Source organism: Mercenaria mercenaria, chromosome 3 (assembly GCF_021730395.1).
Source record: "Mercenaria mercenaria strain notata chromosome 3, MADL_Memer_1, whole genome shotgun sequence".
In the NCBI taxonomy this organism is placed as follows: domain Eukaryota; kingdom Metazoa; phylum Mollusca; class Bivalvia; order Venerida; family Veneridae; genus Mercenaria; species Mercenaria mercenaria.
Genome location: NC_069363.1, coordinates 78,520,861 through 78,546,378, shown reverse-complemented (window position 1 = coordinate 78,546,378; position 25,518 = coordinate 78,520,861). Strand labels below are relative to the sequence as shown.

Sequence of the window (25,518 nt, the reverse complement as noted above, 5' to 3'; positions counted from 1 at the left end):
AATGAAAATGTACAATAAGCGAAAATCATTATTGTAAATTTACGCACATGGTTTCTTGAACTAGACTTAAGGTAATTTTACAGTTATACAGATCACAATAGTTTTCATCTTTGTCTAAACACGGCCTGTAAACACTGGCTCGTCCTCTTTGAGGAGATGAATTGAAAAAAGAGCCAGTGATACTTCCGAGGCGGCGCTAATGACCGGAACTTTATGCAGAATGTAAACAAAGAAGAATGGTGAGTTGATTGTTTCCTTTCTCAGATAAATGTAAGGCCCTATTTAAAAAAATAGCCAATGTAGTTCCACTCAGAAATGATTATACTTTTTATATATGCAGGCAATTTTGCAAGGTAAATTCATTCCTTGACGTGAGAACTTTTGAAAGTTGGAAAATGGGGCAAGTTCGAACCAAAAGTGGAGATTTACCCCTATATTTCGCCCTAATTTACACAAATAAGGGTAAACATACATTGTATCGATTTTTCCAATAATGGTATGTTAAATCTGAATTATTTATGTGTTTTAACGGCGGGTTTTACCCCTCAATGCTCAATTTTGGCTAAGAGGAGGAGCCAAAGCCTTGGAGGAGGCGCAAAAGCCCAGAGTCCGAGCCACTGACCAGTTATTTTCCTGGGTGATTAACACTCGTATAAAGCGTTTTCGTTCTCGCAATGTAATATCTATTTCGCTTTAACGTTTGTAATTTGATGCTTGAAGTTGTTTTATACTACCCAAATGCACATACTCTACCTAAAATAACAAGACCTGTTCGTATGACAGCGCACTCGACTTTTCTCAGTGCTTGACTCTGAATTAGAGCTTTTCCAGTAAAAACTTTATCAAACTTTAACCAAAACATCTAAGTTAATGAGGGCCATAACTCTGTCAAAATTCAAATCAGAGTTATGGGGTTTGTTTCTCCTGGTGTAGACTTTGATAGTAAATAACTATTTTAAGTTTCAAGTCAATAGCTTTGATAGTAACGAAGATGTCTGATGCTATCAAAACGTTTAACCAAAAATTCTGAGTTAAAAAGGGGCATAACTCTGTCAAATTCAAATCAGAGTTCTGGGGATTGTACCTCCTGGTGTGGACTTTGATAGTAAATAACTATTTTAAGTTTCAAGTCAATAGCTTTGGTAGTAACAGAGATACTTGATTTTATCAAAAAACTTTAACCAAAATTTCTAAGTCAAAAAGGGGCATAACTCCATCAGAATTCAGATCAGAGTTATGGGGATTAATTCTCCTGGTGTAGATTTTGATAGTAAATAACTATTTTAAGTTTCAAATCAATAATTTTGATAGTAACAGAGATATTTGACTTTATAAAAAAATTAACCAACGGCGACGCTATATTGAATATTACTTTTGTTCGTTCCAGATGGGTCTGTTTTAAAGGCAAACGTAGGAAAGGGTTATCATTGACAACGAAAAAGAACGACGTAACATACAAATGTAAAAGAAGTGAAAATAAAACACAGCAAAATACATCAAATTTAGACGAACAGTTTAGAAATGTAACCACGAGCACCCCAAATTAAAAGAAGCGCAAGAGAACGGCTGTCACCAGCAATAAAGTGAACACATTCAGATCTCCTTTGCACAAAAAATGTAAAGTATTATCACCGATTGTTCGCTTGTACAATACACACTAGGACCGAAAATGGTAATACTTCTTGCGGAAATGATGGCGATTTATTCTGCAAGGCCATTAATCAACTTAGTATGTGTGTAAATTAAGCAAAACAGTTGTGCAATTTGACATTCGGTCTTATACTTGCTTCTAAGTAAAATGTTTGATTAAACTTTGAAGCGCTATTTCTGGGTGCATACATGGCGCTAAATACAACGTCCACGTGACGTAAACATATTCTTGCATACCAGACGGGGATTTCCTGTATTTTTACCGGTGCTGGAAAAATCCATCTTACACCCCGGGGTGTAAGATGACTCTCGTGCTTTAAATGACGTAATACGAACTACATATATGTAGAACATTTATGTAGTTATTTATATTTTATTTCGAAAAACGGAATAAAAATTCAATACCTTGACAGTTCCTCTTTGTTCCTGATAGTATATTTCTCGATTCAAAGCACGTTGTTTTATAAAAAATTCATAACGTTACGCTGGAACTGATAAAAGAAAACCGGAACTAAACATTGTTATTTGTCTTTGAAACGTCATGACGTCTTTCCTGTTTACGGACGTTGATTTCCCGCGCTTTGTTTAAATACGCTGCTATAAGAAATAGTTCTAAAAAGAAAGCCGTTCGACTGATTTTATTTTTATTATTATATCTTTTTATCGGTATACAAGAAAAAGATTCTGTCACTGGTTATAGGTTCAGATGGGAATATCCGGCTCTCGGGTAACTGTTTAGGCGGTAACTCGGTAGGAACCTCGTTACCGCCTAAACAGTTACCCTCGAGGCCGGAAATTCCCATCTGCACCTACAACCAGTGAAAGAATCTTATAATATCATTTTGACGATTTGAGCATTGCTAGTCATGTTAGAATGTACACTTTATTTATAAAACTCCCTCGATATTTTTGCTGATATGTTTTTAAATCTTTTTAGTATATTTATGCCTTTTCTAATTAATTTACAAACAAATTGTTAAGAGTTTATTTGAAAGCATAAATAAAATCGAGTATATTGTAAATATAAGAAATGTTTTTTTTTTCGGTATTCCGCAGAATAGGATCGGCAAATCAATGAATCGCGCTAGCTGAAAATTAAGTATCAACTTACAAAAGTTATTTAAGTAAAATTAGAAAACTGTATTTATAATTCTGTAAGTGTAAGCTCAGTAACGGTCAATAGCCATTCTTACTACGTAGCATTAATTAAAAATAAAGTCTGACAGCAAATATTGCCTCAACATATGGCACCCTATTTACAAACTCCCTGTACTAAATAATAACTTAATATGACTTTGACTGCAGAACGACTGACAAATGGACAACGTACGTAATACATGCGGTTCGACCGGGGAATAAATATCTAACGTTTTCAGTTTCATTGTTATATACGAGGAATCTTTAAAAATATATGCCACACTTAATTTACCCATCATACAAAACATTTTTACTATGATAAAACAATTAAATAAAGTAAGAACTGACTTTTAAGATCGGTCGTAGAAATCTAGCGGTGTGCCGTAACCATGGAAACGGCTACAGAAGCTGGTAATCGCGGAAACTCAAAAAACTTTCTTGTGTCATATTTCAAAAGGTAGTAGTATTAGAAACTTGATTTTTTCAAGTTTTCATTAAGTTATGAATACCTATTGTTTACAGTAATTATATTCTAAATATCTGATTTAATTTCTTAATTGTCGTGAGCACGTGCAATTTTAGTAATAAGCACGTGCATTCAGTTGTGAACCAACAAGGTGCCTTTTTTTTAATCAGAAAATATTTTCTGCACTTAATTACAACTATTGTTGATTAAAGGCTTGAAAATGTTGTATAATACGTATGCAATTAAAATTCTAAAAATTTTGATACGTCAGTTTAACACCATTTTATATATTAATGCAGCGGATTATATGCCATAAATTCGCTTCCTTTTTCAATACATACGGACAATAAAGTTAATTGTGGTGGACGGATAGCTCAGTGGTTTGCACACTGGCCTTCCAATCCTGAGGTCGGGGGTTCGATCCCCGGCAGCTGCTCGGGAATTTTCAGAAACGCTTTTCAGTGTTTCCCACCCAACTAGAGGTGTACTGGTCAGGAACCCAGGCGATCCTTGCGTGTATCAGTGCTATACACTGGGCACGTTAAAGAACCAGGCTGTCTATTCGCAACGAGCTAGGCTAAGTTAGCCGGACAAGCCTGTATCTGATTTCTGATCTCTCTGTCGTGGGGGCTTTGTCTCACTCTGTCCCTCTGGTCAGATCGCTCTGTGTCTGTACTAGTAGAGGATGAATTATGCGCCCTGCATGTGTGGCTGTATTTGAACTATGTAAAGCGCCTTTGAACGTGAAATTGATCATGAAAAGGGCGCTATATAAATCTGGTATAATAATAATAATAATAATAATAATTAATAATGTGTTAAATATCGGCTTGGAATATTTAATAGATATTATATGAAAAACAACAAAGTTTACTTAATTAATTGTTTAATTGAAAACTAATTGAAAACATGTAGATAAATTGTTTTTGTAACATTGCCTTTTGTTAGCTGTCAGTATAGTACGCTTAACATATTATAATGCATGCATAAAATTGTTCCCTTTTTCGTTGATATTTTTACTATTATTGTTACGAAATCAAATATTTTAGATTTGATACTTCTATTGTTTTAATAATTAATCATATTACCGGACTTTTCTTCATAAATCAGCGGAACCATTATGCGAGTAAACGAGGCCTAGAGTAAAGGCTTCCAGTGTGTGTAGAGCGGTTCTACCAAAGTGATGCTAACGTACATGTAGAAAGAATGTACGATGAAATTTGCGAAATAATAATATTTTGCGTATTTCTTATTTTCGGGTTGGGTCACTTATTGTTACTCTGTTGAAATCTCGTATTATGCAATACACTTTCCGGAGATATCATGACCATTGGTATGTTATCAAGTACTATATATTTTGTATATAGACCAGATGGAAAAATAAAAGGAAAATACGATGTTTTTGAAAGAGTATGTCTGTTTTTCTTTCATGCACACTTGTAGTAGTAGCAATATACATCCTCTGCATGCGGTTACGAAGAAAAAATACATATATGTTAAAGTGACAGTTTGCAAAAGGATGGTCAGCAAATGTTATCTTTATACATTTTCATTCCGGCTCCGTTGCTTCAATAAGTCGCACATATCTAGTTATTTTATGTACAAAACACTTTACAGTTTATTGACAAATTGAAAAAAAAGGAAATCCAAATGATCGTTTTACTATGATAAATAACATTGAAAAACATACACATACATAATCTCGTTTTAAAAAGCAAACAGAACGTAAGTATAGGACTGTGTTTAAGGACGAATTTCAAGTGTTAATGAATAACTGCGGATGGCCAAACCCAGGTTCCCCCCACCCCCATGCTCTACCACTTACTCAAATTGAGCAACTTGAATAAATCCTAGACGTCTCAGTACTAGGATTTATTCTTTATTGCAACTTTGTTCGACTGTTCCGGTACTTATCAATATGCACACTATATTAGAATCAATTTGCTTTGAGTGAAAATACCGAAATGGTACAAGGTTACATTTTTCATTTGTTTCATATGAACAATTAAATCTTGAGACCTCATTTTCAGTGCTTTACAGCATTTCAATGATATGAAAACACATATATATAGCCATAAAATATAACATGTCTTCTCACCAAAAGTGAAAAAAAAATATACATATTGAGATGTTAGGTTACATATATTAAAGAAACATTATCTGTCTGAAAAACACCACCATCTGAAAATACTCCCATGAAATTTGTCATTTAGCGATAACCCGTATACATGTAGACATGGAAATTCACAGTGAAAGTGATCTAGATCTTTTCTCAATACAATAAGCAATACAGCTAAGCCAAAGCTATAACTGTCACATCCTTATCTGACTCATATACAAGATCTCATCAGCAACATGGAACTACATTTTGAATTGCAAAAACAGATCATCTAACATCATCTTACATGCTTGGCGAACTTCTCTTTTTCGGGGCTCATTGTCCCTGCGCAGTTAGTGGGGACCGATGCGCTATGCTAACTGCCAAATGCTAAATAAGAAGTTGTTAATGCTAAATGTCAATAGCTTAATGTCAGTGTCACATACTTAATGCTAAATGCTACATACAAATACTATATGCCGTATACAAAATGCTAAATGTCATAAAAACTCTACATGCAGCCACAGGAAAACATTGCAGCAATTACAAGGCAGAGACTGAAGCACTCATGAAGGCCGTCTGAATAGTTGAAGACTCGGCAGAAGAAAGATCCTCAGTCGTCTTTCTCACATATGCACTGTCTGTTATGGAAGTTCTGATCAACAATAAAGCCCTGCACTAGCCAGGAGAATGCAGAGCCCGAGAATAACTTGCAAAGTAGCACTTCAGTGGATTCCATCCATTGTGGACTTGCAGGCAATGAAGAGGCAGACAAACTGGCTAAGCTAGAAGCTCAGTCAGAACAACCAACAAAAGTTACAATACAGACTGGCACCATCGCCATCTTGTTCATGTGGTGAGGAAGATCAGACTGCGGAGCATTTACTTCGGAGATGTAAAAAGGCATAACCATGAGCGAGTTGCGACTTGGCCGATAGATACCTCAATGCACCAGAAACTGTATGGAGGCATTGAGGATCTGCGGCAAACCACACGTTTCATCAAGGCTACTGGTCTGACAATGTATTTGAAAACGAGAAGAAGAAGATAAAAACAAATTCTTTTTGTCAAATGATAAATGGTAATTTTCAAATTATCAATCTTTGTGATCTTTATCTCTTCAACGAATGAATGTAACTTTTATTCATTTGGAAAAAAATAAATGTGCTGCCTGTCTAATTTAAAGCAATAACGTTGCAGATGTTACAGGGACATGGAACCGAAACATTTTGCTGTAAAATGTTTATCATATAATAGACTAAGATATATAACAGAGAAAAAGTTAAGTAACGAAGGGCAATGATGATATAACTGATATATTGAGCTCTTTATTTCAATGGAAACTTAGCAATGAGCATTTTGACATTTATTGTTTTAACAAAAAAGCATTTATCATTGACAATTACCGTTCGAAAGCCAATATTTGAAGTTAAGCAGTTCGTAAATAGCATTTTTCGTTTTACTTTAACATTTTTGCAGTTACCATTGCGCACTGACCTTCCATAAGCATATCGCATTTGGTATGTTGCGTTTTATATAAAGTATTTGACATTTTGCATTAAGTGATTGGCATTTAACATTAAGTATTTGGTGTTTAGCATTAAGTTATTTGCATTTTGCATTAAATAATTGTCATTTAACATTTGGTTATATTCATGGCGCACCGGCCTTCAATACATATCAAATGCCATAATATTATGCGATATCCTTTGTGCTAAATGCCAATAATTATTGCCAAATGACAAATGCTACTCGTCAAATGCTTTAACTTTAGAGTTAATAATCTGTATCCCTTACACTAATGACTGTTACTTTTAATCACGTAAAAACATATGAAGTTCTATCAGCCTGATTTGAAGCAATAACATGTTCTGAGGGTTATGAGATGACATGATCGAACTTTTTCACTCTAAAATGTTAAGAAATATTTTTGAGAGAGGCCAAGTAATGTTACAAAGGCCAATGACTATTTATTGGATGGATTTTTACACTGATATATTCAGCTCTTTCTCAGAATATGTACTTAGCAATACGCATTTGGCATTTATTGTTTCGTATTTACCATTAGCAATTATCATTGATTTTTTGACAATTACAAATGTACCATTTCACAGGCAATATTGGACATTAAGCATATAGCAAATAGCATTCTGCAATAACTGTTTGTCATTTAGCATTTGGCAATTAGCATGGCACACCGGATTTCCATAGCCTTCCATAGTACTTAATAAATGTCATTTCGTTTTCAAAACATTTTGCATAAGGTGTTCGGCATTTAGCATTGTTATCTGATATTTAGCAATTGACAAATAACATGGCGCACCAGGTTTCCATATAAACATGTACATTTATTTTATAAGCATCACTTTGGTAGAACCGTTTCTACACACACTGGAAGTCTTTACTCTAGGCCTAGTTTACTCCCATTATTGTGCCGCTAAATTATGGAGAGAAGTCCGGTCATATGATTAATTATTAAAGTGATAGAAGTATGAAATCTAGAATTCGTAACAGTAATAGTAAAAATATCAACGAAAATGAGGACAATTTTATGCATGCGTTATATGTTAAGCTTATCTATACAATACTGACAGGTAACAATGTCACAAAAAAAAAAAAAAAAAAAAAAAAAAAAAAAAACAACATAATTTATTCACATGTTTTCCAACAATTAATTTGATAAACATTTTTTTTTTCATATTATATATGTTAAATATTCCAAGCCGAGATTCAACGAGTTATTCCCTAACTACATTGTCCTTGTGTATTGAAAAAGGAAGCGAATGAATAACGTACATGGCATGCAATCCGCTGCATTAATATATGAAATAGTGTTAAACTGACGTATCAACATTTTTAGAATTTAATTATACAAAATTTTCAAGCCAAAAATTAGTCATGTGTAATTAAGTCCAGAAAACATTTTTTGATTAAGAGAGATACCTTGTTGATTCGCAACTGAATGCACATGCTAATAACTAAAATTGCACGTGCTGACGACAATTAAGAAATTTAATAAGATATTTAGAATATAATCATTGCAAACAATAGGTGTTCATAACTTAATAAAAATTTGAAAAAATCAAGTTTCTAACACCATTACTTTTTTAAATATAACAAAAGAAAGATTTTTTGTTTCCGCGATTACCAGCTTCAGTAGCCGTTTCCATGGTCACGGCATACCGCTAAATTTCTACGACCTCATTTAAAATCTCCATTTGTTGCCGAACTGTATTCTAATATAGGTGAAAAAGTTTTGTATGTTGGGTAAATTAAAATCCTTACGGAGGGCCCGTACACACGAAAGCTTCTTCAGATATTATCCTTAGAACATCTGGGAGAAGTATTTTGAGTTTTAGCTTTTTCATATATATTTAATCGAATTAGGCAATTTACAAGTAAACAAAAAACATTTACTTAGCACTTGTAAGTTCATATTGAAGCACATAATTATTGCAATTGCATTTCAAGACTACCACAAAGTTAACACTAACTATTAAAAATTCCAAAATGCGTTGGACACGAAAACCGTTGTGCACTAGGAAATGTCCCTTTCATAGAAAATACCATAATCATACAACTTCTAACGCCATGATAGCCCATCATTAGACAAGTGCAAAAAAAAAGAGAAGTGCAAATATCTCAGAATACATTCTAAGGAAATGGATAGCATGTTGTTACAATATCATCCATCAGATGTTTGTCACAATCTAAGGGAATTATGATACATTAAAAATATCTCAATTTCAAAGTGCTTTCAAATTGGCTCCCACTCCGGTTCTTAGCGCCTCCTCTGCGGAGGTGGCTCCTCCACATGGTGATAAATGCACATGTACGGGATAAACACGCTAGTAAATCACATAAGTCATGCAGTAGTAAGATATGCTTTTCAGCAAGATTGATGCAATGACTATAAAATCTTAAATATGTGTAAATTAGCGCGAAATATATGGGAAAATGTCTACTTTTGGTTTGGACTTGCTCTATTTTCCAACTTTCAAAAGTTCTCACGTCAAGGAATGCACTTACCTTGCAAAATGGCCTGCATATATAAAAAGTATAATCATTTCTGAGTGGAACTACATCGGCGATTTTTTTTAACTAGGGCCTTACATTTATCTGAGAAAGGAAAACAATCAACTCACCCTTCTTCTTTGTTTACATTCTGCATAAAGTTCCGGTCATTACCGCCGCCTCGGAAGTATCACTGGCTCTTTTTTCAAATTATCTCCTCAAAGAGGACGAGCCAGTGTTTACAGGCCGTGCTAAAGTTATACAACGTTTCTTCTATAGAATATAAGATTATCTCACTGGCTTTAAGTGCGGATGGGTCTATCCGACTCGAGGGTAACTGTTTAGGGGTAAGGAGGCTCTTCTGAGTTACCGCTAAAACAGTTACCCTCGAGCCGGATATTCCCATCCGTACCTACAACCAGAGAATGAATCTTTTTCTTGCATGCCATATTCAACAAATAAAATGAAAAATAAAATCAAACAAATGACTTTCGTTATAGTCCTTTTTTCTTACGGTAGCGTATCTAAACAAAGGTCGGGAAACCAACGTACATACACAGGAAATACAGAGTATATGGAGTTTTCCAGCACCGGTAAAATCACCGAAAACTCCAGTCTGGTATGCAAGAACATGTTTTATTACATTTGATATCCAGTAAACTTAGTCTGATAAAATCAGTTCATTTTGTCAGACGTCATAAACAATCCCAACCTGTTATTCTGCCAATATTCTCAAAGTTCTTGCCGGCGTATCCGGCTACATGCGTATCCGGCTACATGTGCACCTAGGCTGTGTCCAATTATGTGCATGTCAGCAAGGTCGAAGCCGTTTTCATCCCTCAAAACTTCCACTACCGCTCCTACAACTCTTGTATTAGCAACCACTTGCAGATAATCAGGCGCTACTGCGCCGTTACTCCAATCAACGGCAATGACGTAACAATCACCCTGAAATTATTATTATATTACAAATTACCATTTCCTCTGAAAGTCTTCTGCATAGAGACAATAGAAAAAACAAGTGAATGAAGTATTTCCATGCAATACAAAGTCCCCTAATTTTCTCTACTGCAGTATAACATAATGAACTGATATCTGTCAATGATGTATAAACAATATGTACTAAATATACAATATGTTATAACAAAACACTTGGATTAAAATTTGCATATATAAAAATCTACAGTTGCTTTCATATGGAATATTTTGGCCATTATAAAAAAGTTATCATATAAGTTATTTATAGTAACAACAAAGGGAAATAAATCCTAAAAAAATCTATTTTAAGTCCACACAAAAGTCTTTACCAGGTAGAGATAGGTAAAAATACACCTAAAAAATCAATGTAACATGCATGTTGTACCACAGAAAAGTGGTCTCGATTTTTCCCTACGGCCAGTAATAAAAAAGATACAATATAATCTATTTATAGTAAAAACAATGGGACCTAATTCTAAAAACAAGGGTGGCTCATGGTGATGAACATTTGTGCCAAGTTACATCAAAATCCCTCCATGCATGAAGAAGAAATGCTCCGGACACAGTTATCCTTAAATTTAACCTTTGACCTCTAAGTATGGCCTTGACCATAGACCTTGGGACCTGGTTCTTGCGCATGACAATCCGTCTCATGGTGGTGAACATTTGTGCCAAGGTACATCAAAATCCCTCCATGCACGAAGAAGAAATGTTCCGGACAAAGTCATTTTTGTATCTGACCTTGACCTTAAATCTAGGGGTCTGAGTGTTGCGCATGACACGTCGCCTCATCATGGGGAACATTTATGCCAAGTAATATTGTAATCCCCTGATGGATGACAAAGTCATAGATCGGACAGGAAACAAATTCTATTGACCTTTGATCTCAAAGTGTGACCTTGACCTTTAAGCTAGAGGTCAGGGTTTTGCGCATGACACGTTGTCTCATCATGGGGAACATTTGTGCCAAGTAATATTAAAATCCCTTCATGGATGGCAGAGTTATGGTATGGACCGGACAGGAAAAAGCCCTGTTGACCTTTGACTCCCAACTGTGACCTTGACCTTTGAGTCAGGGGTCCGGATTTTGCGCATGACACGTCAACTTATCATGGGGAACATTTGTGCCAAGTGATATTAAAATCCCTTATTGAATGACAGAGTTATGGACCGGACACGAAACAGAACCTGTTCATGTCATGTTAACATTTGACTGCTAAGTGTGACCTTGATCTTTGAGCTAGGGGTCTGAAAGTTGGCATGACACATTTTATTATGAGGTACAATTATGCCAAGTAATATCAAAATCTCTTCATAGATGGGAGAGTTATGGACCGGACACGATGAAATCCGTGTTGAGCTTTGACCTCCAATTGTGACATTGACCTTTGAGCTAGGGGTCCGGGTTTTGCGCATTACAGGTCGTCTCATCATGGGAAACATTTATGCTAAGTAACTTTAAAATCCCTTCATGGATGACAGAGTTATGGACCGGACACGAAACAGACCCTGTTCATGCCATGTTAACATTTGACTGCTGTGACCTTGACCTTTGAGCTAGGGGTCTGAAAGTTGGCATGACACATTTTATTATGAGGTACAAATATGCCAAGTAATATCAAAATCTCTTCATAGATGGGAGAGTTATGGACCGGACACGATGAAATCCGTGTTGAGCTTTGACCTCCAATTGTGACATTGACCTTTGAGCTAGGGGTCCGGGTTTTGCGCATTACAGGTCGTCTCATCATGGGAAACATTTATGCTAAGTAACTTTAAAATCCCTTCATGGATGACAGAGTTATGGACCGGACACGAAACAGACCCTGTTCATGCCATGTTAACATTTGACTGCTGTGACCTTGACCTTTGAGCTAGGGATCTGAAAGTTGTGCATGACACATCATCTTATTATGTGGTACATTTGTGCCAAGTAATATTAAAATCTCTTCATGGATGGGAGATTTATGGACCGGACAGGAAAATAGCCATGTTGACCTTTGACCTCCAATTGTGACCTTGACCTTTAAGTTAGGGGTCCGGGTTTTGCGCATGGCACGTCAACTGATCATGGGGAACATTTATGCCAAGTAATATTAAAATCCCTTCATGGAGTTATGGACCGGACACGAAATTGCGGACGGACGGACGAAGGACGGACAGAATGACGGAAAAGCGCATTCCTATAGTCCCCGAAACTGTTTTTCAACCAGTAGGTGACTAATAAAGATCCTTATTGATTCTTGGTGCAGAGTGATACATGTCGGACAAAACTAAATGCCGTCAGTTGCCGCACCTACAAAAATGTATAGAGTTTAATGAGAAGCAAAGGTAATCCTAAAATATTTAAATAGTCATGTGAAAACCCTTGCGAGGTTCGTGTCATTTTTGGGGCTAACGACCATACAAAAGGTATGGAAATATATATCATTTTATTAACTAATTAATTAACAACCCAAACAAACAAAAAGACCCAATAAATACTGTCAATAAACGCCACGAAAACCATGATCTGCAAGCGAGTTGTTAGTTCAATAAACACCACGAAACCCATGCTCCAATTTCACATGCAAATGAGCTAATGGATCGCTTCAGTATTTTTGCCACACGTAAAATGTGCATGCGCTTGAAAATCAAAACATCCGTCGAAACTACTTGGCAACCAGCCGCATTGTAAATACGTCTATAAAAAAATTCCATTCAGTATTTGTATAACAAAGTTCCGGTTAAGCCGGCACAAGGGGGCGTGAGTGAAACTGCACAGTCCATTGCACCTCGTGGAGAGACTCAGTCAAACCGAGTCTGCCATTTTGTTCGGTGGCCTTCATATAGATTTTATTTATATATGAAAATTTCAAAACCTTAAAAATATATTAGAAATATACAAAGTGTCATCAACTTTTTAAAATTGTGTCCGGAATTAACTCATATTCCAGTAATTCAGTGACCATGTCCTTGACCCATTGCTTTTCTGCAGACTCAGTGTATCCGTGAATTATCAGTTTAATCGGCTTTAGCCCAATGAGGTTTGAAGGCACGAGTTCATCATAGTCAGTTGATGACTCTAGTGTGAAAAGGAAGAACTTGGTATTAATGAGATCAGGTGAGTTTGGCAACTTTCCCATCGCGTTTATAAACGGGAAACTATTAGAGAAACATCCCAGTGTTCCATAGCATACTTCTTCTGGAAACAAGAAGCCTGAAAAAACACGCACAAGAGCGCAATACTTAATTTTAAGTAGTTTCTTGGTATGTGTAGATATCGGTAGTCAGAGAAAAGTGTAGCCATATTTCATTTCTCAACAAATAGAAAAACAAAATAAAACTGATCTCAATCTGACTAAAGTACTTGATATTCTAAACGAAGATCTGAGAACGACCCATTCACATTCGTCTTCTTTATATTTTGGATTTCCAGTATTGCTATTTTTATTTTATCCAATCAGACGACTTGTTCGAATGTCAAAGAGTAAGAAAGCACATTCTAGGTTCGAACCAGGTATCCCTCGCTTACAAGAAGTGGCCTTACCGAATGAGCTAGCCGAGTCATCTAATAGATTAGACTCTAAGTAATAGAAAATATCAATAGTCAAGTGCTAACAGGTAGATTTGCAAAAATGTTTCAAGTAGCTCTGTTGGCTAGCGAAGGTCCGTCGAAGAGGCTATTAATAGTCGTTCTCGAGTCCTATCGGTAGCGAAATAGGAGATTTCTTCATCAATTGAAACTGATCTTTTCTGTACAAAAGTCGTAGCTTTGAATGCCGTGACGTACATTTTGACCCCTGGAATGCTCCGACTTTGAGGCCAATATAATCCTTGGGAATACTGTGTATAGTTTTGACGAAGGAAGCGCATTAAGGCTGTAAATATTTCCAAGTTTATTGACGATACCGAAATGTTCGAATGAAATTTGCACTATTTATGTTTTGTCTTAAAAATGATGAAATTTTACAACTTACCCTCTGCAAATGAAAACACGAGGCAAAACGTAGTGAGCCTTAAGACCATTGTTAACTCCGCCGGGATTTCTAAATCTGTCGGTTTCCTAAGAAAAAACATCTTTCTCATAGATTATGAAATACTTACAATAGTAATGATAATAATATTTATTATTACAATAATGACAGTTATTATTATGAAAAAATATATAGATAAATAAATGAATAAATAAATAAATGAATAAATAAATAAATAAATAAATAAATAAATGAATGAATGAATGAATGAATGAATGAATGAATGAATAAATAAATAAATAAATAAATAAATAAATAAATGAATGAATGAATGAATGAATGAATGAATGAATGAATGAATAAACGAACGAACGAATGTATTTACAAGTGGTTAAAATAAGTTATTTCTTTTCCTCGTAAAAACCCCACGAAGATCTCTTTTGAGAGAGAGAGAGAGAGAGAGAGGGGGAGAGAGAGGGAGAGAGAGATTATATGTTTGTCGAGTGTATATATCAATATTACGTGAGTATTTTCTTTTAGTTGAGATTTTACTAAAAACAAGGTTTAGTTAAATATATTTACTCATTTCTTTTCTAAACAGATATTCAACATGTTTGTTCAGTCAAAGCTGGAAAGCGAAGTTTAAAAAAATACAAGTTTTACACGGTTATTTACATGTTGTAAAGAAAGGCAAAGTTATAAAGAAGGAGTAATAACTAGCTATCGGTAAACACATAAGAGATGTATAAAAAACGAAAAAGCCTTTGCATAATATTTAAATTCTTTTCCTCTCTTTAAACATGATAACAGAGGATATAATTTAAAAATCTATATTACCGCAATGAATATTAAGTTAAGTTTACTTCAAAATTAATAGAACTTACTTTTTTTCGTCCTGCGCAGAATATCTGACACTTAAGTGAAATTCCTTAAACAAGATTTCTTTTGAAGCATTATATAAGAAATAAGATCAAAATTTAACTTTTGGCGTTATTAAACTTCAGCGAGCAAGTAGTGTTCAATGCACTGATCTGACTTAATTCATCTATTAACGATAGACATACTGATAAAGGGTCATGCTCAGACGACCTTCCCTCTAGCCAATCAGAGCCTTGCTTTCAACATTTTGAAGTGAAAGTAGAAGTTAAAAAAGTTTTATTTCGCCTGAGATTCCGTTTACGTGATTATCACGGGTTTATTATTCTTATAAGGACAACATCATGCCTGCGCTCTCGTGTTTTTTCTTTACAAAGAAATAAAATAATAAAATAATAAAGCTCAAAGCTCACCGTCTATGCATACGGTCTGGTAGCGGTCACTAGGTTACAACACACTAAATAACTGTTCTTCTTCATTCTATATAAAATTGACATATTTCCAATGGCCGCAGCACATATCAGAACCAATTTTAAATATCTGTAACTTACATTTTCTTGAGGAATATGGTCAGTGCTGAATAAAAATGAAAGGAAAAGTGTAAATATGTTTGATGCAAAAAAATATTTTTAGTCAAACACACAAACTGCAAAATCAGCTAAAAATGAGACCCGAAATTATAGTGGTGGTGTATGATCTAAATTTCCATTACATATTCTGTCGTGTTATTATTTCATTATGAAAATGCTGCCTACATGTCAAGCATAGATCTGTCATGTGATTTTAGCAACAACAAAAATGCAAAGAAATAAGGAAAATAGCTCTACAGAGCAAAAAAGAACTGAGGACTATTTAAATCCGTCATTATGCGACTACCATTATTTTCGGGAGACGGACAAAAACCCACCGGACAAAAACCCACCCAGTGTTTTTTACATAGGCGGACAAAAACCCACCCTAAATATTTTCCAGACGGACAAAAACCCACCCTATATATTTTGTAGGCGGACAAAAACCCACCTGATTCATATTACTATGTATATATAAGGGTTATGCTGTCAATTTGTGAAGTAAAGTAGTGAGTATCATGCCAGCTATTTTTGCTGTATAAGTATTCCTATATGATTACCAGAAGGGTAGAGTTTATAATTGTTTTCTTGATCATTTTCCTTTGCTATAGTTGATACTCTTTAAGATCTATAAACTGTTTCAAAATTGAACAAAATCATTAAGAATACTATATATATTGTGAAAGTAATATTATATAATATATAATATTACTTACATTTTGTTCACATTTGAAACAGTTTTCAGTACTAGAAATAGATAACATTCATTCTAAATAAAAGCCAATGAATAAAAAAATTTATTCAACAGTTTTTTTTTCTAATTGCATATCATAACAAAGAATAAAGGCTGATGATGATAAAATTGGATGAAATTATCCAATTAAAAGATATTATTTAATATTTTCAATGGTATGGAATGCAAACTGCTAACAACATTATACTATTAACAAATAATAAATGAATGTAATTACAAGACAAACAGCTGGATATTCACTCAATATCTACTCCAAAAAAAATTATCGAGCAATTAATTTGAGTGATTAACTATTTTGTTGAAATAATTTTATCAATGTTAACTGTTATCAAAATGAAATAGTTGAACATGATCAGAAATAGATTTAAAATGATTCAAGCTAAAATTAAGGAACTAATGTTAACCCTTATCGAAACGAAATATAAGAGTTGAACCTGATAAAAAAGTAAATGTAACTGAAGAATGCATGTATACCAGCCACATAGAGAATTAATAATATTTACGAAACACAAGTAGCACATTAATTTTTGAAGTAGCACATTTACAAAGTACATAGCAAATTACCTGGGATGCACCAATTATGGAAGGGTTACACATCCAAATAACATCAGTTTGAACTTCATAAGATGATATTTCAAATAATTAGAGGAATGAGGAATTTGATAAAAGAATTCAACTTCAGATTCAAATTCAGCTGTATATTTGATTAATTTATTTAAAAGAAAATAATGTGATTAATATCCCAACAAAAACAATCACTTTATCGTCTTAGGTGGGTTTTCGTCTACCTTGAAATATTTTGTCACAGGTGGGTTTTCGTCCGCCTACAAATTATATAGGGTGGGTTTTTGTCCACCTGGAAAATAATTAGGGTGGGTTTTTGTCCGCCTATGTTAAAAACACTGGGTGGGTTTTTGTCCAGGTGGGTTTTTGTCCTACATTCTTATTTTCGAGCCATTTTTCTTGCCACTAAGGTATGACATCATCCATGCGAATGGCTTGCCTGTAACACCAAAGCGAGCGACGTTCTTATTTATTTATTTTGTTGGGGTTAAGTCGCACCGACACAATTTATAGGTATTAGGCGTCTTTCCAGCTTTGATGGTGAGACGACCCAGGTGCCACTCGTGTCTTATAAGTCACAGTGCGGCACCCTGGTTAGAACACGACCTTCCGTAAGCCAGTGGATGGCTTCCTCACATGAAGATGTTCAACGCCCCGAGTGAGCACTCGAACCAACATCGATGAGGGGCAAGTCATTTGAAGTCAGCGACCTTAACCACTCGGCCACGGAGGCCCCCAAAGCGACGTTCTAGGCGATGAATCAGTCTCCCGTGGTCAGTTGTGTCAAATGCTGCAGAGAGATCAAGCGTCACGAAAAAACAACAACAAAAAAAAACAACGATTGAAGTTTAATAGGGCGGTTTTGGCATTTAAGCAAAACAAGGATAGTGTGTCTCGCACCTTTGGTCACATACGCTTTTCGCAGACGGAATGGATTCAGCTAAACCTATACACATGATCCGGAATGGATTCAACTAAACGTATTTACTTGATCTCATCAGGTGTTGCAAAGATGGACACCAACATAATGGATAATCAGTTCAAAAAGGGTGTATCGATACACAATCCAAAAATAATCGAAAGTATTCATATTTCTAATATATACGCTCTTGCATGTGTAACTAATCAATAGTACAATATGTAATTAAAACACAGTTAAATACATTTTCATAATGAGTTGACAAATGTTCTTAAAAAAGATATTTTAAATCTAAAATGATACAACAATCTTTCAAAGGCAACTGAAATACATGACTAAGAATTATGGGAAAGAGAGAAGTAGTAAACATTTTTGGTCTATATATTCAAGCACCTACACTTCTTGTAAAGCTTCCTAGGTTTGTTATATGCTTAATGAAGACCAGTGTATTGTTTATCATGCTAGGTCAGATTTGGTTTAATACCATTATGATAATGTTGTTAATATTTTTAAGTACTCTTTGACCTACGTTTTTTCCTATCATGTTTTTAGACCAATGTAAACTTTCACCGTAGTGGTAATATATTTCAAAACAAAAATATTCAAGGAAAGTGCATGAAAGTCATGTTTTCATTGTTTTAATCGGCAAAAAATAACCATCATAATATTCATCATCACGCGAGGTTTCTTTGCAGGATCTCAAATTATCTCATACTGAGATTCGACACCATAAAAATCGACATCAAGAACGTGCAGAATTAGTACAATATGTTTATTTAATTAAATTTAAAAAAATTAAATCGACTCGGGGTTAATAGATATTTAATTGGTTACGTCCGTTTGCATAATGATGAGTATCTGTTCACCAATAATTTAACTATTCTATAGACTAATCACTAATGTAACGTATCATATTGGCTGTCCGAGATATGTTTTCCAAAAGTAAACTCAGGAACATATTTATTTTGAAGTAATCTGCCGTTTAAACATATAATACAATACGTTAATCAAGCACATGATCTTTGGAACCCCAAATTACGGAATCCTGTTTGGACCATGTCGTATGTCGCCGTCGCGCTTTGAGGTCGATGCACGACAATGCGGTGCGACAATTGTCGCGATGTCGCGTCGCATTGTCGTGTGCCGTGTCGCATTGTCGCGATGTCGTGTCGCATTGTCGTGCATCGACCTCAAAGCGCGACGGGCGACATACGACATGGTCCAAACAGGATTCCGTAATTTGGGGTTCCAAAGATCATATGCTTGATTAACGTATTGTATTATATGTTTAAACGGCAATTGTCGCGCCGCATTGTCGTGTTTCGTGTCGCATTGTCGCGATGTCGTGTCGCATTGTCGTGTCGCATTGTCGTGATGTCATGTCGCATTGTCGTGCGTCGTTGCCTGACATTTTTGCTGCTCGCGACGCGCGGCACGACACGCGACAACGCGACGCGACGCTCGACAATGCGAAGCGACATTTTAATAATGTCTTGTCGCATTGTCGTGCGTTGACCTCAAAGCGAATACGAACAAATACGACATTTTAGTTTAGGAAGAACTTTTCTAAAAAATATTTTACATCAACTAAGGCTCTAAAGTAATATGCTTTGGTATATATCTTTTTTTTTCTATGAAAATAAATAGTTTTAGGTAAGTTTTGTCCGTCTGTACGATCAGTAGACTTGCTATAGGGACCGTATAACGCTAGTTTTGGTCGCAATGTTTCGAAAAATTCATCAATTTCATTTTATTATAAAAAGCGTTAGGAGTAAGATATCAAACTGAAATTTCTTTTAATTTTCGTCCCCGAAGGCGTGTCCGTCGGGAACATTTGCTGAATTTTGCCATTTTTGGCTTAAAATATTAGCTTTAAAATAAGGAAAAAGTGCGTATATATTGAGAATATCACCGGAATTTGACCTATGACCTTGACCCCTATCTGACCGGTTCGAAGTCGACTTTGCCTGTTTTCTCTAGCTACTGGCTTGTCTTTTGCAGCAAGGTATCATTTATTAAAATCGGACATCAGGTTATAAAGATATGACTTCTCTGACAAGGTGCACCCCTCTATTTGATATATGAAGAAGTACATTTTGAGACGGTCCCCCTACAAAACGGTTGGCGGTAAAAATATACAAATTACATAGATGCATCTGTTTAGATAATGTTTAGATTTAATTTATAAAAGTTATTTCATAAAAATATCCCGTGTTTGGAACATTTTGTAAATAAGAATCACGGAAATTTTCCGTACGGAAATACAGCTTTTATCCTAAATTACGAACAGTTGTTGTTGTTTTTGTTTGTGTTTTTTTTAGTCACAGACTTTCAGATTTTATTATTTTCTATCAAAACAAGTTTTTATTTGCAGAAATTTATCCAAAATAAATATTTCATAAGCAGTTTTCCTTATTTTACAGCTAATATTTTACGCCAAAAATGACAAAGTTCAGCAAATGTGGGCGTGTCCGTAGGGGACGAAATTTTTATTTCATATCCGTTTAGACAATATTTCCAACTACTTATTTAAATAAATTTCAGTTTGATATCTTACTCCTAACGCTTTTTATAATAAAATGAAATTGATGAATTTTCGATAAAATGCGACCAAATTTGCGTTAAACGGTCCATATAGCAAGTCTACAGATCGTACAGACGGACAAAACTTACATAAAACTATTTATTTCCATAGAGTTAATTGATATACACCAAAGCGTGTTACTTAAGAGCCTTAGTTGATGTAAAATACTTTTTATAGAAGTTCTTCCTTCTGTATTTATCACTAAAATGTCGTATGTCGTCCGTCGCGCTTTGGGGTCGACGCACGACAATGCGACACGACATTATTAAAATATTGCTTCGCATTGTCGATCGTCGCTTCGCGTTGTCACGTGTTGCGTCGCGTTGTCGTGTGTCGTTTGGAATTGTCGTGTGTCGCGATTACGGCACAGTCACGACGCATGACATTTCAAGAGCGTCGCGTCGCGTTGTCGCGTGTCGTGTCGCATTGTCGCGAGTCACGAGCAGCAAAAAAGTCAGACCGCGACGCACGACAATGCAACACGACATCGCGACAATGCGACACGACAACGCGACATGACATCGCAACAATGCGATCAGTCACACGACAATGCGAAAAATCGCGCTTTTGAAAGGCGACAATGTGACACTGACAATACGATATTATTGTCGTGTCGCATTGTCGTGTTGCATTGTCGCGATGTCGTGTCGCACTGTCGAGATGTCGTGTCGCATTGTCGTGCGTCGTCATCAAAGCGCGACATACGACATGGTCCAAACAGGATATTGTCAATAACTGGAAGAACATGGCTTTTTTTTTTTAATTTTCAGCGACAAAAGGACAAATTTAATGAGTCGGTCCCCCACTGCAACCCCATCCCCATTTTGAGATCGCTCCTACACCAAGGTGTAACCATTAGTATTTTACAAATTTAGGTTAGAATGGTCGTGTCCTAGAACTTATAAGGCTCGCCTTTCATTTTTGGAAATGTCTATAGAAACGGGCCATGCATTTTAACGAAAGAATTCCAGACACGCGCATGATACTGATTCCTTATCTTCCACTTGTATGACTTTTATTTTCTTCAGTTTATATTTCTTTTAAAATACAAGTAGTCCAAAGATTATTTAAAGATACGTAGGAAGTCTATATATTGTTTTATACGGTGTTCCGTTTGGACAATCGTGACTTTTTTTTAAACACTAAACCGCGATGCACGATGGTGCGATTTAATCATCGTGCCATCGCGTTTTCACCATCGTACCATCGTTGTTTCATCATCGTGTCATCGCGCCATCGCGTTTTCGTTATCGTACCATCGTGCATCGCGGTTTATTTTTAAATAAAAAGTCACGATTGTCCAAACGGAACATCGTAGTTTTAGCATAACGTACTTTGAGAGAGAGAGATATGTGTTGCACAAATCAGACACCGAGGTGTCACATATTTCACAAATAGAATGCATTATAGCTGGTGAAGGTTTTCAGATATACGCCGAAACATACTTTTTAAACCGAAATAAAACCGAAACGAACACATGTCCGTTGGGAGACTGTAAAATTAGGCTGCAGATGATTAAAAGGGTATTTTTTTACCGAAAAATGGACAATTCTTCCTTGCTCATGCAAAATGTATGTCAAATATTCGTGCAGGAACTTCGTCGTGCAATTCCGCAGGAATTCGTCTCTCTGTGAATATGTATTTGTCTTGCCTCCTACAAGTTTCTTGCATTTCTATTGGTCAATAGACGTCACATGGAGACAGGATATATTCCATATCCTGTTAGTATATTTCAGATATGAATTTTGATTAAAACAAAATGGCTGCCACACTGCTGGCGTAATTGAATCAAGTCAGATTATTTATTAGCTCCAGCGATAGCATCGTTTCCGAGAGTAAATTTAGTGTTTTCTTGCCGATTTCATTCTACTTAAGTTGAGGCTCATGAAGTTTGACAAAAGTTAGCCGTAAAAGCGGAATAACTCTGTATGTGATACACGGATGGAACAAGAAGTTTTTTAGTGTTTCTGATCTAAACCAGTCCATAACCTGTGTAAATGAGCTTTTGTGTTTTGTGATTTAACCAAAACACAGGTCATTGTGCATTTTATGGCTGGTGTAAATCAACTATAAACAAAAAATGATGACCAAACAAATGATTGTAGGATTCCAGTCTGCACTGTAAGTAGCTTTGTTAATTTACAAAATGTGCTGATTATAGCATGTAAGTAAAGGGTAGTCGGCAAGATAAAATCGTTACACACATGGGCGTAGGAGCGAGTTTAACTTTGGGGGGCCAAACCTTTTCGACCGGCGGTTTGGCGGGGGGTGGAGGGGTTTTCGCGGCAAGGTATCCTCAGTGCATTCATGACAAAGCCTCAAAGCCTTGCATACAAGGGCTAAATGGACCATAGGCCCCCTCAAGCCTCTATGTTTTAGCAATCATTGAGTTATTCTGATGATCAATACACATACGACTAGGCACTGAACTATCTTAATCAGTCATATTATGTATTGTTCTAATTAAGGGTGCCATTTTTTACATTCTTCTGTTGAAGCCCTGGACATGCAACCAATTAATGCTGCATTTGTCTAATTGTGATATAAAGTTGTGGAAATATCATTTCCCTTGAACGGACAATGAAAAAAATACATAACGGTTACATGCGTAAACAGGCTTAATAGTTAGGCCTTACATAGATTTTCCAGACGCTCAAACCGGAACTGTAGTGATTGCGCTCAATGATATATTATTTTTATAAAATGTAATCAAACAATCCTTCATGATCCTTGGCGTGGCACGTACGGATTTCAGTACTGACACTACAGAAAGAGACAAGTCAGAATACAAGGGAAGGCCAAATGCAAACCAGAAATCAGGTTGAAAAGAATTATATGATGCTATGTAAATGTTATATTAGACTGCAAGTTATATCTCATTTCCAAAATATTGGGGGGGGGGGGGGGGGGGCAAACTATAGTTTGCCCCCCCCCCTCTCCTAGCTTTGGGGGGGGGTCTGGCCCCCGCTGGCCCCCCCTGCTCCTACGCCTATGACACAGCTTGTTGGTGACAGGATACGGGATATACGCTGTCCCGAAAATCCATATCAGGCTCGAGCTTCGCTCTCGCCTGATATGGATTTCCTCGACAGCGTATATCCCGTATCCTGTCACCAACAAGCAGTGTAACTAATAATCTCATGCAGTCATATGCTACTCGGATATTATTTTGGCGGGAAAACTGCACGTGTCTTCCAAGGTGCTCCATCGGTTCATTAACATAAGATTACATATTGCTGTTATGATTTCATGCAAATAGAAAACGTTTCTGATTTTATTATAGGACGGAATGTTGAAATGTTTTGTAAGTAAACCAAATGAAAATGCGCGCTTCTGAGCGTGAATGAATTTCGTTCAGTATGTGCGACCATGACTAACACTGAAATGCTTGAATTTATGATATTTTTCTTTCAGAGATATTAATATTTTGAATATGTGTTCAACTTCTTGAATTTATGATATTTTTCTGTCAGAGATATTAATATTTTGAATATGTGTTCAACTTCAAAAAGGACGTTACGTTGAATCACAAAAAGACTGATAATGACGATCATTTCACTTTTTCCGGCGGACAAAAAATTAATTGTCAACTGAACAATGCTCAATATACCCCTGTACACCTCGTACTCTTTCGCTGTTTTTAATGGCAAATGTACACAAGATAATAGGTAAGGGTAGATTTATCGGAAGCACAGAGCACCAAAAACACAGCCGACCCAGAGCCACGCATTTACATAGTAGGCCCACAACAAAAAGAAACTGTAATGAAAACATATTTCAGACGGGTTGCTTCAAACATCCAACATGTACATATTAATTTCAGCTAAATATTAATAAAGGGGAAGGAAATGGTAAGGGGCGAAATGGGGTCGCGGGTTGGGGGAGGAATCCGGAGGGGAAAGTTGAACAAAGACGAATATACAAGGCAAAATATACAAATTAAAAACAGTCGCACTACAACGTAAACCACAATAGTGCAGACACTCATGTACCAAAGATAAACACACAACGACGATCAAGTGAATAACATAGAAAAACGAACAAGCAACACATAAGAAAACAGTAGGGCATCGTTATAGACTCACAAGCATACAAACGCACCCACACAAGCAGGAAAAACAATCAAGTACCGTCTTGGGATTCGGCTGCAAAAACAAAGGGGAGCCACGAAAACTTACCAAAAGTAAAGGGGGAGGGATGCAAAAAGTAGCGTAAATGCAAGGGAAAGGAGAGGGCAAAAGGGGGAGTGGGGTGGAGGAAAAACGCTTACAACAAACAAGAAAACATACGCAACACACAATACAAGACAGACAAAACAACCTGTTGAAAATAGGGGCACCGCCTTGGAACGGTCAGTAACCTAAATAAAGGAAACTGGGGGCTTAAATGCGTTTAGGGCATGCCAACCTCGCACTTACCCTATTTTCAACAAGTTAGACAAGACAATGCTAATACAATGCCAACAATAGACAATACTACATACGCAACACAAAACTACAACACAGACAATAAATGCAAGTATCAAACATGACAACATAAGCAACACATAAAAAACGAAACGGAGGGAAAACAAGTTGGAAATAGGGGCACCGCCTTGGAACGGTCAGTAACCTATATAAAGGTAACTGGGGGTTTAAACGCGTTTAGGGCATGCCAATCTCGCACTTACCCTATTTTCAACAAGTTAAACAACACAATGTAAATAAAATCCCCGCTGAGAAAGGCTCTAACATTAGTGCAAAAGTAACAGATAAATAAAGCAAAACATAAAATTAAGGTAAATTTAAGATACAAATTACACCAATATACCCTACAACTTGTCTGAAGTCAGAGCAACAAGAGCCTAACTTTTAAAGGCACGACTAAGAAAACTGTAAGACAAAAATCAACTCCCTCCGTCCGTTGTATGTAGGATTAAGGAGAAAAGCATCACGGAGTCCTACACTTTATTAG

General features: G+C 36.0%; 1 protein-coding gene across 1 annotated transcript in view; it reads right to left on the bottom strand.

Annotated features, from left to right (window-relative positions):
* Positions 1 to 25,518, bottom strand: part of LOC123545978 (pancreatic lipase-related protein 3-like) — a 35,433-nt gene that overhangs the window by 6,844 nt on the left and 3,071 nt on the right. The window contains 3 exon segments of the mRNA XM_053539780.1: positions 10,078 to 10,144; positions 10,146 to 10,313; positions 13,382 to 13,542. Coding sequence (XP_053395755.1) covers positions 10,078 to 10,144; positions 10,146 to 10,313; positions 13,382 to 13,542 — 396 coding nt within the window.